Here is an 18,002-nt window from a genome sequence, read left to right on the forward strand (position 1 = left end):
AAGTAATGCAGCTTGTCTGGAATTATTCACATTTGATAGGTATCGACACTAAAGTTCATAGAGTTTAAGTTTAGTAACTAATAAAGGGAAGAGCTAAAATTCAAGCCCAGATCTGTCTTGACTCTGAAATCTGTGCTCTTTCTACTTTGCCACTCTGGCAGTTTTCAAGTCAATTTATCCTATTTTTGTAAAATGTCATGTTTTATGAACTTTGGTTTGTTGGTATAGTGCCGCCAACTCATGTCTTTTGCTTTTCTTATTTATTTATTTATTTATTTATTTACGTACTATAAAAGTAGTAATATTCATTGCAACAGAAAATTTAAAGAAGCCAGAAAAGTCTTTTTTATTATTATTGATTTTTTACAGAGAGGAAGGGAGAAGGATGGAGAGTTAGAAACATCGATGAGAGAGAAACATCGATTAGCTGTCTCCTGCACATCCCCCACTGGGGATGTGCCCAAAACCAAGGTACATGCCCTTGACCGGAATCGAACCCAGGACCCCTCAGTCCGCAGGCTGACGCTCCATCCACTGAGCCAAACCAGTCAGGCCAGAAAAGTCTTTTTAATATATTATTGATAGTCTCACCACCCAGAGACAATCACTGTTAATAATTTATAATTTCTCCTGTCTTTAGCATGAATTTTTACTGTTAGAATGTTGCTATATTAATAGATTTTTATTTGTTTCACTTCTCTTCAATAGGCTCCTATACCATTAAAATTTTCCGAAGGGCATCTTCTTGTTTTTTTGGGGGTTTTTTAGAGAGGAAAGGGAAGAGAGACAAGCATCGATTTGTTCCACTTTTTATGCTTTCATTAGTTGATTCTTGCATGTCAAACTCAAAGGCTAACACGGGCCAAGTAAACAAGGTTTAAGTTTATGTGGGCTGCAAACAAACAAAAGCTTCAATTTTCATAGAAATGTAGGTTGATTTCAATAGAAACATGCTGAATACAAAGGGCTGAAATAAATGAGTAATCGTTAACATAAAATAATAGAATATTTTAATAAAAATTAATATTTTTTTCTTGAACATTAACTTACCAGACATTGAGTAACTATACAAATTAATAAGCGTAATGCAAATAAACCTATTTTTCTTGTTCTCCGAAAGCGAAATATTTCCTGTTGTGCAAACCAATCAAGTCAGTCCAAGACTAATAACGTGGCAGTTGGTTGCTAAAATATTTGCTGCTAGTATTAGTGGAGAAAAATGGTGCGTCTGTGCATAAGGCGCGTAAGGAAAATGAATGCAATGCGATTATAGTAATCAGTCAGTAGCGAATGTTGTAGTTTGTTATTAATAATTATGTATGACAGGATATTGTAAAAATTAAGTTACGAAATTTTTATTAAACGTTTCTTACATGCCGTTATATTGGCTGGGCTGCCAAAATATGCATTGTGGGCTGCATGTGGCCCGTGTGCCATGAGTTTGACATGCTTGATGTATGTGCCCTGCCCAGGGATCAAACTCGCAATCTTGGTGTATCGGGTTGACGCTCTAACCAACTGAGCTACCCAGCCAGGGCCATCAGTGCGTCTTAATGACTGCGTAATTTTCTGAAGTAAGACTGAGCTTAAATTTAATTAGTATTAAATTAAGTAATCAAACTATTGACCAGCAACTTATAACTTTTTAAAATTATTATATCTATGAATTCTAACATGTCAGAAATATTTATTATATTATTTATTTTGTGGCATTGTCTGTGCTAACAAATACAATAGAATGAAAACTTACTTTATAACATTCATTTGTCTTCCCCCAGGAATGATGCCAAAACTGTCAATGTGATAACAACTGCGTGTTTCTCTAAGGTCACCAAGGTGAGCACCTGAATGGCTGTGTGAAGGCACTGTCTGTGAGTGGTCTGCTTCTCCACAGAGAGTGACGGAGAATGGTATATGAGGAAGAGGGAGCACCATTATTTTACTGGTGCTCTGTGTATACACCATTTCCTTGTTCATCAACCTGTGCTTTAGAGGAGTCAAACAAAATTATCATGAAGGGTTTTCCCCCTTTTTATTGAATTTATTGGGATGACACTGGCTAATTATAATGGTTTCAGGTGCATAATTCTACATATCATGAGTGTTTTAAAATGCTGTGTATTAAACAATAGTTGATTTTATGTTTTTCCTATAATTGTTGACTATTTTATTGGGCTCAGACACAGCTGAAAGATACTTAAGGATATGTTTGACTTTCTATTAAAAGGACTGTAATGTCACTTATTTGTAGGGGAAAGTAGAAATTTTTTTTAATTGATTTTTTATTTTTAGGGAGAGACACATTGATTTGTTGTTCCACATATTTATGCATTCATTGGTTGATTCTTGTATGTGCACTGACCAAGAATCAAACCCACAACTGTCATGTATCAGGACAAGGCTCTAACCAGCTGAGCCACCCAGCCATGGCATGGAAATTCTTGACAGTCTACTTGAAGGATAACTATGTAGGGCCTAGATGTTTTTATCTAAGATTTTTTAAATTATACATTTTTGGACAAGTAATGTTATAAAAGCTTATGTTTTAATTGAGAAAATGAGCCCAAATCCCATTATTTTTAATTTTTTCTTTAGATCCTTTTGTGTACACTTATATAAAGAGTAGACAGAAGTATTTATTCTTTGTTGTAAGGTGGGGTGAGTAATTTTTTGTTCTGATTGGTCTTTAGATACTAGTTGCTGCTTTAACATTCTTCCTTGGGAAAGATGAAGAGGAAAAACAGGACAGTGACTCAGAATCAGAGGTTAGTTTAACCTTTTGCACTCGGATGTCGAGTGTGACTCGACACGGTTAGCATTAAATCCCGAGTAGAATAAAGGAATCGAGAAAAAAGCAAGCTAGTGCAAAGGGTTAACATAGATGCTTCTGAATTTTACAGCTTATGAGATTTCATTATTGCTCTCAGGGAAAATGGTAAAAATCCATGACTGCTTACGTTAGAAAGGAACTTACATGTTACCTTTATCCTTTATTGAGTTCTGCCATGCGGAGATTTTATAGTTTAGAATTTGTCACTTAACTTCCGTAAGATTGGTTAAGTAACTAATAAAACTTAGATTCATTCACCCTTGTTATTAGTTCTAAAGCAGTTACTATACTTCACTATATAAACTTAGAATGAAAATTGCTGCCAACACATTTTTAGGTGAGCATCAACATCATAGAACTTCAAAGTGGGGGAATGGAGAGGAATAATATCGTGGCATCTTTAAAAGGAAAAATCAAGATATAGGATGTTATGAAATTTTATTAATTAAAAAGTACTTTTAATTAAATTTAAAAGGAGAAAAAATTTCACTTCCCATTTTAGCATTTTTATAAGAATACTGGAATCCTATATAATCCTATATAATAAAAGGCTAATATGCAAATTCTGCCGACTGGGAATTCGACTGCTCGCTATGATGTGCCTGACCACCAGGGAGTGGTATGGAAAGAAGGAAGGGAGGGAGGGAGGGAGGAAGGGAGGAAGGGAGGAAGGAAGGCAGCCAGCCAGGCCTAGGGACCCTACCCGTGCGCGAGTTTCGTGCACCGGGCCTCTAGTATATAATAATACCTTGAAATTCATTTTGTCTTATTAGTGTATGAGTAATACATTTTTATTGTAAAAAGTTTCAGATACTATAGATAAAATAGAAATTTGCTTGACCCTGTCTTATTTCCACTTCCCCATCCCTTCTTCACAGATAACCATTTTGTTTCCCCTTGCAGTTATATATGTAGGTGTGTATATGATTGTCTTATATGCGCAGTAGGTTTTTATTTTTTAATATTATTTTTTATTGATTTCAGAGAGGAAGGGAGATGGATAGAGAGATAGAAACATCAATGATGAGAAAGAATCATTGATCAGCTGCCTCTTATACAGCTCACACTGGGGATTGAGCCTGCAATCCACGCATGTGCCCTGACCGAAAATCAAACCGTGACCTCCTGGTTCATAGGTTGGTGCTCAACCACTGAGCTATGCCAGCCGGGCCACAGAAGGTTTTTAAAATATATGTAAATAATGCCAAAACCGGTTTGACTCAATGCATAGAGCGTTGGTCTGCGGACTGAAAGGTCCCAGGTTCGATTCCGGTCAAGGGCATGTACCTTGGTTGCGGGCACATCTCTGGTAGGGGGTGTGCAGGAGGCAGCTGGTCGATGTTTCTCTCTCATCGATGTTTCTAGCTCTCTGTCTCTCTCCCTTCCTCTTTGTAAAAAATTAATAAAATATATTAAAATATATATATGTGTAAATAATATACATATTATTCTGCAGATTGCTTTCTTTGTGTCGATATATACTATGTACCAATGCATTTAGTGCTTATTCTGTTAGTTCTGTTAATACATGTAAATCTACCCTATGCTTTTTTTTTTTTTTTTTTTTTTTTGACATTATTAGAGAGGTCCTCCGTTTCCCCCTTCCCTTTGCCTGTTCTACCCAGCCCCGTCCCATACTGTCTGTGTCTGTGGGTTATGCATATATGTTCTTTGGCTAATCTCTTCACTTTCTTTCCAGTCTCCCCCACCTCCACCTCCACCTCCACCCCCTTCTCCTCTGGCCTTTATCAGTCTGTTCCATGTATCCATTCCTCTGTTTCTATTTTGTTCCTCTCTGCCATATGCTTTTAACCTCCACATCATATTTCTGAATATGAATGTATTATAGTTTAAACATTTTCCTGTTCATAAATATTTGTTTCCAGTTCATTTTTTTAAATTAGAACAAAGTTGCAGTCTGTCAATATATTATACTTCAATAAAAATTAAAAGGAAAATAAAAAATTAAAAGGAAAATTAAAAAAGAAGGATCTCTTATGCTTTGAGACAGCATAGAGGGACCTGGAGAGTATTATGCTAAGTAAAGTAAGCTAAAGAAAGACAAGTATCACATGATCTCATGTGGAATCTAATGAACAAAATCAACTGATGAACAAAATAGATCCAGAGACATAGAAGCATGGAACAGACTGATGAATCTCAGAGGGAAGGCAGGGGTGGGTGGGGAGAGATTAACCAAAAAATTTATATGCATAACCTATGGACACAGACAATAGTGTGATGAAGTCTGGGCAGGGGAGAGGTACGGGGGGTAGAGGAGGTCAATGGGGAAAAAGAGGGACATCTGTAATACTTTCAACAATAAAGATACATTTTTAAAATATTGATATTTAAAAAAAAATACAAAGGTAAAAATCAGTGCTGCAGTCAAAATCTTTGTTTATGCCTGTTTGTGCACATGGGAAATATTTTTTATTGAATTTTAGAAATTCTGTTCATTTTTAATGGCTGTGTTCAAAGAGTATAATAAGTACAAAGAAGTGGTTGAAAGGTCATAGGTAATAGCTTCTATGCAGACTTTCCTTATTTACAGTTTTACAAAGTAGGTTTTTATTTAGGATGAAGGACCAACAGCAAGAGACCTGCTAGTGCAGTATGCCACAGGGAAGAAAAGCTCCAAGCACAAGAAAAGGTTGGAAAAGGCTATGAAAGTGCTCAAGGTGAGATTTGTACCTGGGAAATTAGGGTAGGAATCATTAGAATGTAGAAAGGTTTTTAGCAAAAGCTTTTAAGAACTTGAAATAAAGCACATTTCTGAAAGACTTAGAAATGTGTATTGAGTTTTTAAGCACTAATTTTGGGATGAATTTAATTTTCAGCTCTAGCAAAATCTGTGACTTGAATAAATTAGATTAAATTTACTTTTCACTTGTTCTGATTGAGATGACCTGTATTAGTATATCTTTGGTAGGCATATCATCTCAAGAGTACACGAATAAAGTACATTTTATATTTTGTAATGATTATTCTGAAAATCATTAATTTGGCCCTTATGTGGTTAATTTTTATATTGCCAAATTCCTTTAAGTTTTACCAGTGAATCTTAAAAGACAAAAACCATCTATACTCTTTTTATGAAAGATTTTTGTCTTCTTTTTAAATAGTGTGGTGGACTTGATGACAGATTTTAGCACATTAGCACATTTAACCCCAAGGGCCTCATTACTGTAATTCAGAAGGTAAATGTTTTTCCTTTCCCTTTGTTTCAGAAACAAAAGAAGAAGAAAAAACCAGAGGTGTTTAACTTTTCAGCTATTCACTTGATTCATGATCCTCAAGGTACTATAATTATGACTTAACAATTTCGTATTGGCCTGATCTCTGCCTAGTTAGTTTCCTACCTTCAGAGTTACCTGGGAATATAAGATCCCTCCTTGGGGCTTAATAGACAGTCGGTAAATACTTAATTGTTACTAGTTGGTGGTAGCTGTTACTAGTTTATGTTCTGAAATAGTGATTCTCAGTCATAGCAAAATAAGAAAAACGTGGAAGAACAGCTCTCTGAAATTTTTATTTTAACACAATAATGGTAGGACAGACATTATGCTTGACCAAATGAAAAATTGATGATCTTTTGTCCTTTTTTTAAAAAACTAATCTGTGGAAACATAAAGTTTGAGAAACCATATTCTACAACACCAGTTCTCAAACTGGAATGCAAATTGGACTCACTTAGAGAATTTGTAAACTATACTGGTGCTTGGGTCCTGTTATCCCCCACAGACTGATTAGTTGGTATTGCGTGCAGTTGGACATTGGGGCTTTTATTTTTATTTTTTTTTATTAGTATTAATTTCATAGAGGAAGGGAGAAGGAGAGACAGAAACATCAGTGTTGAGAGAGAATCATTTATCAGTTGCCTCCTACACACCCCACACTGGGGATTGAGCCTGCAACCTGGGCATATGCCCTGACCAGGAATCAAACTGAGATCTCCTGGTTCATAGGTCAATGCTCAACCATTGAACCACATTGGCTGGGCAACATTGGGGCTTTTAAATGCTCTGTACAGTAGTGTTTGCTGGCTCCTCCTCTAGATCAGTGTTTCTCAAACTTGAAGATGCATATAGAATCACCTGGGGACCCTGTTAAAGTGCAGATTGATTCAGTAGGTGTGGGTTGGGACCTAGATTCTGTATTTCTAAGAAACTACCATGTGGACCAGCTGCTGGTGGTCTGTGGACTACATGTGGAGAAACTGAACTTGAAGAACAACTGTTAAATGGAGCACCTATTAAACAGTCACTCAGCATGTTGATGCTAAAAACCTTGGGTGTCCTTAAGACATAACTTGGGGCATTATTAAAACTACATTGACCTGTGTGTGAATCTTTTCACCTTCTGTCATACTGCTATTTTTACCATCCTGGTTCAGCAGAGTGATTTCAGGTACAGCCATACCAGAGTTGCTGATCTAACTACTGCCTTTCTCTACATCTGTAAGATAATGTACAGACCATGGACCCATAGTGTACTTTTCTGATATTTTCTTTTAGATTTTGCAGAAAAACTACTAAAGCAGCTAGAGAGCTCTAAGGAGAGGTTTGAAGTGAAGATGATGCTCATGAACCTCATTTCCAGATTGGTGGGAATTCACGAGGTTTGAATTACATTGTTTCTCTTGGTGGATATTGGAAATAGAATTATTCTTGCTAAAAAGAAGAAGAAAAAAAAGCCTCTAAGGTAGAAGAGGGGCTTAATTTATCCCCCCCAAAACATTTAAATTCATACAATTTAGAGAAGAATAAAACCTTTTACATTAAATTAGACTGCAAGAGCTCCGTGGTGATATAATGTATATATACGGTATATTATATATACGAATGGAAACTTCACACATATTCTTGGACCAAATGGCATTGTAGAAGAGATTCCCAAAAATTTAGGCCATGAAGAAATGACCATTGAGGTTGTTCCCCATCATTTTGCTCTTGTGATTAGTGCCACTATTCTGAAAATCATTGAATATGTTGCTTTCTTCAAAAAAATTTTTTAATTAAAAAAGTGAAACAGGTTTGGCTTATTTATTGAAAATTAAACAGTATAGACTTAGATCAACTTAAAAATGAAAGCACTCATTCTCTTTCTCTAAGAAAAACAACACTTTAGTGAATAAATTGATTTTTCTCTATGGTCTGCAGACCTAAGGCAGGATTACCAAGTCAATTCTTGATATATTTGTGTGGTAATTTTATGTCCAACCTGAATTTGAGTTTGAACCAAAAGTGATTTGTAATTTAAGCATGGTTGATGGAAATACAGAGTTTCACAACTGAATACAATTGGACATCCATCTTTATATTGAATACAAGCCTTCCCTGTTCTCTGGCCATGGTTTTGTTCTGTGGCTAAAATAGAAAAAAATTAATTTATTTTCACATGATGAACTTTGATAAAGACTAGTCCATCTCCAAATTTCCTCTTCTTAAAGTAAAAAATTGCAGTTGCTTGCCCTGGCTCAGTTGGTTGGAGCGTTGTCCTGTACACCAAAAGGTGGAAGGTTCGATTTCTGGTCAGGGCACATACCCAGGTTGTTGGTTCAACCCCAGATGGGAGGCAACCAATGCATGTTTCTCACATTGATGTTTTTCTTTCTCCCTCCCTCCCTCTCTCCTCTCCCTTTCTCTAAAATCAATTTTTTAAATGGCAATTGCTTTAATAACTGGACCCATGTCACCTTGATTAGGTATACTCCAGAGTGATAGTGTTTATTCTCTAAAATAGAGCTCAGAGTAATTCCTCCAAAGTGGCTGGTCTGGTATCTAATAATAAAACCAGAATTGTGGCATTTTTGGTGACTGGATTATACTAGATGCTATTTAGATTTGAATTTAGTGATATAATTGGATTTGGAAAAGTGAACTTATAGTTTAGCTTTAGTTACAGAAGTTTTAAAGTTTGCATTTTTCCCCCACAGCTTTTTCTTTTCAACTTCTACCCCTTTGTGCAAAGGTTTCTGCAGCCCCACCAAAGAGGTAAGCCACCCGCTCACATGTTCCTTTGGTGGTCTAGGGGTTAAAATAAGTTCCAGAATTTTTTGTTCTATAATTTGTAAAGATAAAGAGTTAGGAGTGAAATGTGTTCTGTTTCAGAGAAGGGGAGAGAAACTCTTATGTTTACTTTTCAGAATATTCCCTGGGTTAATTGTTCTGCTCATCAACTTTAAAAAACAATTATGGGTGGTGGGGGTGGATAGAGGAATAAATTCTTAAAGCAAGTCTTTTTTTATATATATATATTTTATTGATTTTCTACAGAGAGGAAGAGAGAGGGATAGAGAGTTAGAAACATCGATGAGAGAGAAACATCGATCATTTGCCTCTTGCACACCCCCTACTGGGGATGTGCCCGCAACCAAGGTACATGCCCTTGACCGGAATCGAACCTGGGACCCTTGAGTCCGCAGGCCGACGCTCTATCCACTGAGCCAAACCAGTTTCAGCAAAGCAAGTCTTTTTATTTTAAAGTAGTCTTCCACCATCGGCAGTTTTGCTTTTCACAGTTTCAGTTACCCGTGGTCCAAAAAAAAATAATTAAATGGAAAATTCTAGAAATAGTTCATAAGTTTATATTGCACACCATTTTTAGTAGCTCCTTCAAACGTATATCATTAACACAATATAGCCAATTTCTTCCTTGAAACTTAGGGTGGTCACAGTGGAATAAAGTACTCAGATCCTGTATATGCCCAGGTGAAAATAAGAGTTTTCAAGGAAAGAGGAAGCAAAATAAGGACAGTAGGGAGTGCTGGGACAGGTTCTATTTTAGATTATCTATATATATAAAAGCCTAAGTGACCGAATGACTGAGCGACCAAATGATTGAACGACCGGAGGATCGGACGACCAGTTGCTCTGACGAGTATTGACCACCAGGGGGCAGGTGCTCAATGAAGGAGCTACCCTCTGGTGGTCAGTGCGCTCCCACAGCAGGAGTACCACTCAGCTGATGGACCCATCCCAGAGACCCACCAGCCTAGTGGCAGCCACTCACTCCCTCAGTAGTCCTGCAGGTCCGATCTCCAGAGAACGGGCCAGACACTGACAGACCGACGCCGCTGGTGCCACTGGCATGATCCCGACAGTGCCACCGGCCTCCTGGAAGTCAGCCTCGGGCACTGCAGCCACATTCCGCAAGGAAGAAATGATATAAAAGCGGCTGCCAGGTGGCTCCCAACAACTAGTGTGAATGTCAGCAGGATGGATTCTGGGCCCACAAGGGTGTTCCAAACCCCCCCACCCCCCACCCCCAGAGGGCCAATTGTGTCCTGGCCCCCTCTCTACCCCTCTCCAGATGGGTGACAGACACAGGGCTCACGGCTGGCAAGCGCCGCTGTGGCAGGGCGAGCCTTTCCCGATGAAGACTGACTGGGCATGAGCCCGTGGCAGGTACAGTGGGGCCAGGATGAGTGGGAGCTGCAGGTAGCGTTGGACTGCTGGCTTCAGCCCAATCCCCACAGGCCACACTGAGGGACCCCACCCGAGCACGAATTCGTGCACCAGGCCTCTAGTGTGGTTAGAAAAGACATTTTGATAAGGCAGCACTTGAGTAGGGACTTAACGGAAGCAAGGGGGCAGAGTGTTCCATGTGGAGTAAGCAGCAGTGTTAGGGCCAGAATGTCCTTGCAATGTTTGCTATAGTCCAGAGAACAGCAATAAACCAACTATGACCTTTCTAACCTCTTGCATTTTTAGAAGTAACAAAGATCCTTCTGTTTGCTGCACAAGCATCTCATCACCTAGTACCCCCAGAGGTGAGAAGTTTTAAACCTTATTTCTGATGGATCTAGTGCATAGCAGTGTTACCATTAAGTATATCATGTGACTTTTCCCACAGGGATTACTGTCCCTCCCACCCCCCCCCCCCCCCCTTTTTTTCTTTTTAAGTGAGTAGAAGCGACTTTAACTCTTAGGGAGATATGCACAGAAGTTTAGTTATAGAAACTGAAAAAAAAATTACTATAGAAGTAAACTTTGTTTTGAACAAGTTGTTGAGAATTCTGATTTTAATTGCCAAGTTTTATGATGGGAGGTCAAGAATATCAGTAAGTTTGTAGTAATTATTTTCAAAGCTGATAATTTCTTTCTTTGATTAAAATAGTATTTGGATTGGATTATCCTGGGTCAAAGCAATTTCTTTAATCCATATTAAAACTAACATTAAAGGAGAGCAAAATTTAATCTGAAGTTAGCCACAGAGACTAAAACCCAAAGTAGAGTATTTTTATCTGTCTTCCTCAGTCTTAATTTTATCAAACTCCCAAACTGAAGGTGGAATGCTGTTTTGCTACTGTGAATAATCTATTGTTTGTCATTCTCAAATATTTGAGTAGGTGCAGATATTTTACCAGCACTCTTCTTTTATTCCCAATTCAGATCATTCAATCCTTGCTCATGACTGTGGCCAACAATTTTGTTACCGACAAGAACTCTGGGGAAGTCATGACAGTAGGGTATGTAGAATGTGGCTGGAGGCACTGGATATGTTTTTAATGTGCTAGGTTAGCTTTACATGACCAGGATGGAAGATTTCAGCTGGCAGTGTGGCCTCAAATATACTTTAGTCTTCTCAGGAGGCTTGATATTTTTACTTTATTGGTCAGAATTTTGAGGAGGGAGTCAGAGAAAAAATATTTGTCTTTCTAATCAACATTTTGTTTTTTTACTAGCTTTACTTTTTCAAATGAATGATTGTTTAGCAATCAGCGTTCTTCTCCTGTCTCTAACCTGAATTCAGATCTTTCCCTGGAACAAATGATTTATTGTTGAATCACTCTTTAATTCCTAGACAGTTCAGTAGCCCTTTTGATTCATTAAAAAAATGCTTTCTGAGTTTGAGTACTCGTTTAACAGTTATCTAATCTGTCCTGATAACTAAGCAGTATGTTAAGAGCTACTTTTTATGGACTTCTTGCTGGGATAACAAACAGCTCTAAAGATCTTTAGCTTTTCTTATTTGACTTAGTCCTCTTTCCCCTTAGAGTTAGCGAGTAAATGCTGGCTTTATTTACTTTATAAAGAAGATACTATTTCTTATACCACTGGTAGGGGAAATGGTAGTAAGCTGTCTGGAACAAAGCCCTCTAAGGCTGCCCTCTCTCACATTCTCTCCTACGCTGCAGTTTTAGAGACCTAAGCTCTGTAAAACCCAACTTCTATTTTTAGTCTTTTAGGACACCTTTTTAAATTGAACCATATGAAATTGCTTTTTGGGTTTTTTAAATTGTTTTTTCTTTTTCTAGAATTAATGCTATAAAGGAGATAACAGCTCGATGTCCTCTAGCCATGACTGAAGAACTTCTCCAAGACCTGGCTCAGTATAAAACACACAAAGATAAGAGTAAGTTGCATGTTAGTCTCTGTAGACCAAAGAATATAGGATGATTCGTTTTTATCTCAAAAGACACTTAGCTCTGGAGTTTCTAAATTAAAGGAATTATTTTACAGATGTAATGATGTCTGCTAGAACTTTGATTCAACTCTTCCGAACACTGAATCCTCAGATGTTACAGAAGAAATTCCGGGTAGGTGAAGCATGCATATGTTAATCTAAAGGTTATGGTCTCAAAAGGTGAGAGTGATCCTACAGTTTTAGTTTTTGTGAGGCTTACATTATGAGTATTGGTGATTATGCCTGGTTTTATTCTTTAAGCTCAGAATACAATTGATTGAATTACCATTGTCTTACATATTTGATGACAACTGAGTCTTATAGGTCAGTCAGGCTGTTTAATCGTTAATCGATTGGAATCCCAAAGATCAATCAGTAGCTGATGCCAGTATTGAATGGGCAATCCCTCTTTGGAGCTACGAGGGAAGAGAGATGGGTGTTTGTGACAGAAAAAGAGTTGGTGATCTCAAGACTTAAGAATCAGAACGGAGCCCTGGCCAGTGTTGCTAAGTGGTTAGAGCATCAGCCTGCACATGGAAGGGTCTCGGGTCTGATTCTGGTCAAGGTTGTGGACCTTGGTTGCAGGTTTGATCCTGCTCCCAGTCAGGGTGCATGCAGGAGGCAACCAATCAATCGATATCTCCCCCCCACACACACCCCCTCTTTCTCAAAAAAAAAAAAACCCAAAAGGAATCCTAATGGATATTCTCTAATAACTTCCAGTTTCCTGATCTGGATCAGAAGAGCAGGAAAATAGTGGACAGAGTTCTGGCTGGGAAATTTACATTCACCTAAGGCATATATGGACTGATCTTTGTCATTTGATTACTTCATTTTTTGTGATTCTCCCTTCTAAATTCATAATCCTAGGAAATCGTTTTCATGAATAATATTTTACAATCTCTGGACCATATTAAAAACAATTTCTCTTTCCTTTAGGGTAAACCTACAGAGGCCTCCGTAGAAGCAAGAGTACAAGAATATGGAGAATTAGATGCTAAAGATTACATCCCAGGAGCTGAAATTCTAGAAATTGAAAAAGGAGAAGAGAATGCGGAAAACGATGAAGGTTCATTTTTATTTCATCATTATTCAGGACATAGTCACTCCTATATCTGTACTGACCTTGAAATCTTTATACTACTGAACATTCAGCAGTGACTATATGCCAGGCACTGTTACAAGCATTGGGGATCAAATGGGCATGGCTCCTGCTCTTAGGGAACTTACATTCTCGTGTAGATGTCTTTTCATGTTCTTCAGGGTGGCTGCCCCTTAATGGTATGCTGGTCACTTGGGAAAGATAATGGTTTTCGTTTGTTGCCTGGAAAAAAGAAATGATGAGGTATTTTTTAGTCCTTAGCAATCTTTTAAAATTCTCCTGTTGAAAAAGAATGCTTGAAGATCTCCATTCTGACTTCTAGGGTTAGCCTTTCTGAATTTGTTAAAGAATGTTTGAAGATCTCCATTCTGACTTCTAGGGTTAGCCTTTCTTACATTGGTTGCTAAAAGTTCTGTCTTTGTCCTGTTCATTCATTCATGATTTCAAAGCTTTCTTAAGCATTAGCTGTGGGCTGGCCACTCTCAATACAAAGATGAATGATATGGTTCCTGCCCTGCAGGCATGAAAAAAAGAGCTGACAATAAAGTATTACTAGGATTTATAATTGGAATGAGGCATAAGGGCAGGAGAGAGGTCAGGTCAACCTCCTAGGTTCAGAAAGGCCTCAAGGAGATGGTGACCCATGAGCTGTATTTTGAATTTTAAGTGAGGAATGGTAGAACAATGGAGACTTTCCAGGCAAACTGAGCAAAGTCCTGAAGGATTTGGGAAACTTACAGTACAGAATAAAAGGTGGACAATAGTCAAATAGTAGACTAGAGTCTGAGTTGGGCCTTATCATGATTGGTTGTGTATATGCCATACCAAAGAGCTGGGACACTATTATATAGAATACTAGAGGCCCTGTGCACAAATTTGTGCACCAATGGGGTCCCTCGGCCTGGTCTGCGGGATCAGGCTGAAACCGGCTCTCTGACATCCCCTAAGAGGTCCCAGATTGCTAGAGGGGACAGGCTAGGCTGAAGGACCCCACTGGTGCATGATCAGGGCCGGTGAGGGATGCGGGAGGTTTGCCAGCCGGCAGGGACAACAGGATGGCTCCAGGGCATTCCCGGCCCATCTTAGTCCTGATTGGCTGGACCCCAGCAGCAAGCTAACCTACCGGTTGGAGCGTCTGCCCCCTGGTAGTCAGTGCATGTCATAGCAAGCGATTGAGTGGCCTTAGCATATCATTAGCATATTATGCTTTGATTGGTTGAATGGATGACCAGACACTTATTATATAGGATGAGGAACCACTGAGATTTTAAGTGTCTGATTTTGAAAGCATACTGTGATGACTCCATTAAGAACACTAATACCCCTTTATTGTGGTGTCTGCAAGGTGTGTTTTTTTTGTTTTTAATATGTTTTTTATTGATTTTCTAGAGCAAAAGAAAGGGAAAGGGGGAGAGAGAGAAACACATTGATTGGCTGCCTCCTGTATGTGCCCTCCTGGGGATCGGGATCACAACCTGGCATGTTCCCTGACTGGGAATAAAACCAGTGACCTTTTAGTGCACAGGATGATGCCCAACCAACTGAGCCACACTAGCCAGGGCTGCAAGGTTTTTTAACATCCAGAATCTTCTACCTCAGTTCTCTGAATGACTGTTCTAACTAGTTTCTAAAAACATTTATTAATGTGCTTAGAAGAATTGAGTACTTCCTGTGTAGCCAAGATAACTATACAAGTGAAGTTTTGATGTACATGGTTTGGTGGGAAGAATGTGGCCTCTGGAGTCAGACATGATTTTCAGAATTTCAGTGTAGGCTGCATTTTCTGACTGGCCTGGAAGGTGCCTTAACTCGATATTCTGTTCCTCTTCTGTTGAGTCTTGAGGGTTAGAGAAAGTGTAAGATTTCGGCTGAGGGTAGATACTTGGTCATTGCTTAATTCCCATTCCTACAATGAATTAAATTGATGTGGCTTATTTAACAATAAATATTGCTCAGTTCTTGGTTTGTAGAGCATCTGTTTGAGGTTCATAACCTTACTTTCACTGGATTTATCTCCAGTTGCCATGAGTACTCAACACAAAGCGATAGACTACCTGTGCTCTCTTTCGCACAGATGGGTGGGAGAGTGCCAGTCTCAGTGAGGAGTCGGATGACGACGGGGAGTGGGTCGACGTGCACCACTCTTCTGATGAAGAACAGCAAGAAATCGTAAGTTCAACATTTCCTTCTATCAGTGCATGACTCCGATGTTCATTAAGACTTAATTTATGCTGGGCCTTGCTGGGGGACTGAGCTCTCACCTGAGCTCGGAGCGTTGAAAGCCTTTGTGTCCTTAAAGGCTAAGAAGCTGAGCAGCATGCCTGCGGAGGAGCGGAAAGCCAAAGCTGCAGCCGTCAGCACCAGCCGAGTTTTAACTCAGGAAGACTTCCAGAAAATCCGCCTGGCCCAGATGAGGAAGGAACTCGACGCTGCCCCCGGGAAAGCCCAGAAGAGGAAATATATCGAAATAGACAGTGATGAAGATTCCAGGTACAGCAGCACCTGCCCTAGGTCTTTAGGCAGCTCCCATGGTAATGAAAGTATGAGAGAGAGGAATTCCACCCTTGTTTCATGTTATATTTTTTCCTTCGTTCCAGGGGCGAGTTGCTTTCCCTTCGGGACATTGAACGCCTTCATAAAAAGCCAAAGTCTGACAAGGAGACAAGACTAGCAACTGCAATGGTAAGTGAGGCATACTGGTCCCTCATCCTTTAAACAGAAAACAAAGAAATGAAATATGACCCAGAACTTGTATAGGCACAGAATGGTAGTATTTTACATTAATGTTTTGAATAAAGCTGTACTGAACATAGAATAAAATGCACAGGCATGAGGCATTCAGTTAGATGAGCTTAACAACTAGCAGCCATGTAACTACCATCCAAAACATGATGTAGATAACAGGAAGCACCATTACATGTTCATGGTATCAGAGAGGCTCAGAACACTTACCAAAGCTGTTAGGAAAGCAGGGGAATGTTTGCAGTCATTAATGAAAAGGTAGACAGTTGGAGTCTGCCTCTGGTAAGTAAGGTGTGATTGCACCCTGCCCACATTTCCATCTTTATTTTCTGTGCCTTCATTTGTCTTAGGCACCAGGCCATCCTGGCTCCACATCACCCTCTGCATTCTGTTTGTACTGAAATCTATTTAGCTAAGTTTAAAAACCCATGTTCTTTCTCCACACCTTTCCATATGCTATTGTTCCTATTTCTGGACATGCTCTACCCCTCTCTCCTTTCCCCTTACCATAATGCCTTCATCCTGCAACAGACAGCTCACGGGTCTCCCTTTCTAGGAAGTTCCTCAGACCTCACCAGGCTGAATTATGACCTTTTTTTTCCTCCACTTTTTTCCCCCCTCTCTTTATTGATTAAGGTTTTACATATGTGTCCTTATCCCTCCATTTTTACCCCCCCCCCCACTCATGCCCTCAGCCCCCTGGTGTCTGTGTCCACTGGTTAGGCTTATATGCATGCATACAAGTCCTTTGGTTGATCTCTCCCCCTCACCCCCACCCTCCCCTACCTCCCCTCTGAGGTTTGAGCATCTGATCGATGCTTCTCTGTCTCTGGGTCTGTTTTTGTTCATCAGTTTATGTTGTTCAGTTATGACCTTTTTTCCCCACTGAGCTCCTTGTCCCATTACAGTTCATCACAGTCCATTTCCCCTGGACTGAGTCACTGAGGAGCAAGGACTGTGTTCCATTCATCTTTGTGTCCTTGGCATCCAGTAGAGCACCTGGCACAGAGGAGATATGTGTATTGATTAGATAACTCCTGAAGTGTTTTTTTGTGTGTGTGCTGATAGGCTGGAAAGACAGACCGAAAAGAATTTATGAGGAAGAAAACCAAAATGAATCCATTTTCCAGTTCCACAAATAAAGAGAAGAAAAAACAGAAGAACTTCATGATGATGCGGTATAGCCATAATGTCCGCTCGAAAAATAAGCGTTCCTTCCGAGAAAAGCAGGTGAGTTCCACTTGAAGCTTGGGATTGTCAGTCCAAGACACCTTTACTTTTGGGATGGACTTGTGCCTCCTAAAGACCTTGCACTGTGTGTGTCTTAGGATCAATGGGAGTGTTATTGGAGAGGGGGAAGATAGGGTGTGTCAGTCCTAGACCTGACTTGGTTGGGATTCATCTGTCCAAAGGGGAGTCTGTTTTTCTCCTCTAAGTAAAAGGGTGCAGATCATGCCCTTGCTAAAATTCTCTGACATTTATGTGATCTATAGTATAAAAATTAATTAAGAATTTTTGAGTGCTTATTATATGTCTGGTACTTTTTTAAAAGCAATAATTATATGTGGTTAGCTCAGAAACAGTTTTAGTGAAGCACACAAACTAAATGGTTCGGTTGTTGGTATGTGCCCTTTTGCAAAGCCTTTATGCTTACAGGCCTTTGGGATTTCATTTTGTCTATTTTTGATCTTTTATGGTTAGTTTTATGCTGGGCTTACTTATTTCAGTAATTCACTGTAGTAAAACAAATTTATATTTTAATATATGTTTCTACTGGGGGTATACCAGAGTGTATCAAACTGTATTCTGAAGAATCTCCAGGGTATCCAGTCAAGGGTAAACTAGTCCCACATTCCGAACCAGTGTTCCAAAATGCTCGGCCTGAATGTAATGACCAGCTCTCCAGGCCAGTGCTCT

The 18,002-nt window shown here is 39.2% G+C and overlaps 1 protein-coding gene across 1 annotated transcript in view; it reads left to right on the plus strand.

Moving 5' to 3' along the window:
* The window catches only part of SDAD1 (SDA1 domain containing 1), a 31,267-nt gene that overhangs the window by 8,562 nt on the left and 4,703 nt on the right, over positions 1-18,002 (plus strand). Inside the window, exons 7-21 of the mRNA XM_054728196.1 lie at positions 1,779-1,836; positions 2,691-2,765; positions 5,410-5,511; positions 6,061-6,130; positions 7,348-7,451; positions 8,769-8,826; positions 10,546-10,604; positions 11,227-11,303; positions 12,093-12,190; positions 12,298-12,374; positions 13,181-13,310; positions 15,418-15,512; positions 15,643-15,833; positions 15,941-16,025; positions 17,154-17,315. Of these exons, the coding sequence (XP_054584171.1) occupies positions 1,779-1,836; positions 2,691-2,765; positions 5,410-5,511; positions 6,061-6,130; positions 7,348-7,451; positions 8,769-8,826; positions 10,546-10,604; positions 11,227-11,303; positions 12,093-12,190; positions 12,298-12,374; positions 13,181-13,310; positions 15,418-15,512; positions 15,643-15,833; positions 15,941-16,025; positions 17,154-17,315 (1,441 nt within the window). The remainder of the gene's footprint in view (positions 1-1,778; positions 1,837-2,690; positions 2,766-5,409; positions 5,512-6,060; positions 6,131-7,347; positions 7,452-8,768; positions 8,827-10,545; positions 10,605-11,226; positions 11,304-12,092; positions 12,191-12,297; positions 12,375-13,180; positions 13,311-15,417; positions 15,513-15,642; positions 15,834-15,940; positions 16,026-17,153; positions 17,316-18,002) is intronic.

This window comes from Eptesicus fuscus, chromosome 2, assembly GCF_027574615.1.
Source record: "Eptesicus fuscus isolate TK198812 chromosome 2, DD_ASM_mEF_20220401, whole genome shotgun sequence".
Taxonomy (NCBI): Eukaryota; Metazoa; Chordata; class Mammalia; order Chiroptera; family Vespertilionidae; genus Eptesicus; species Eptesicus fuscus.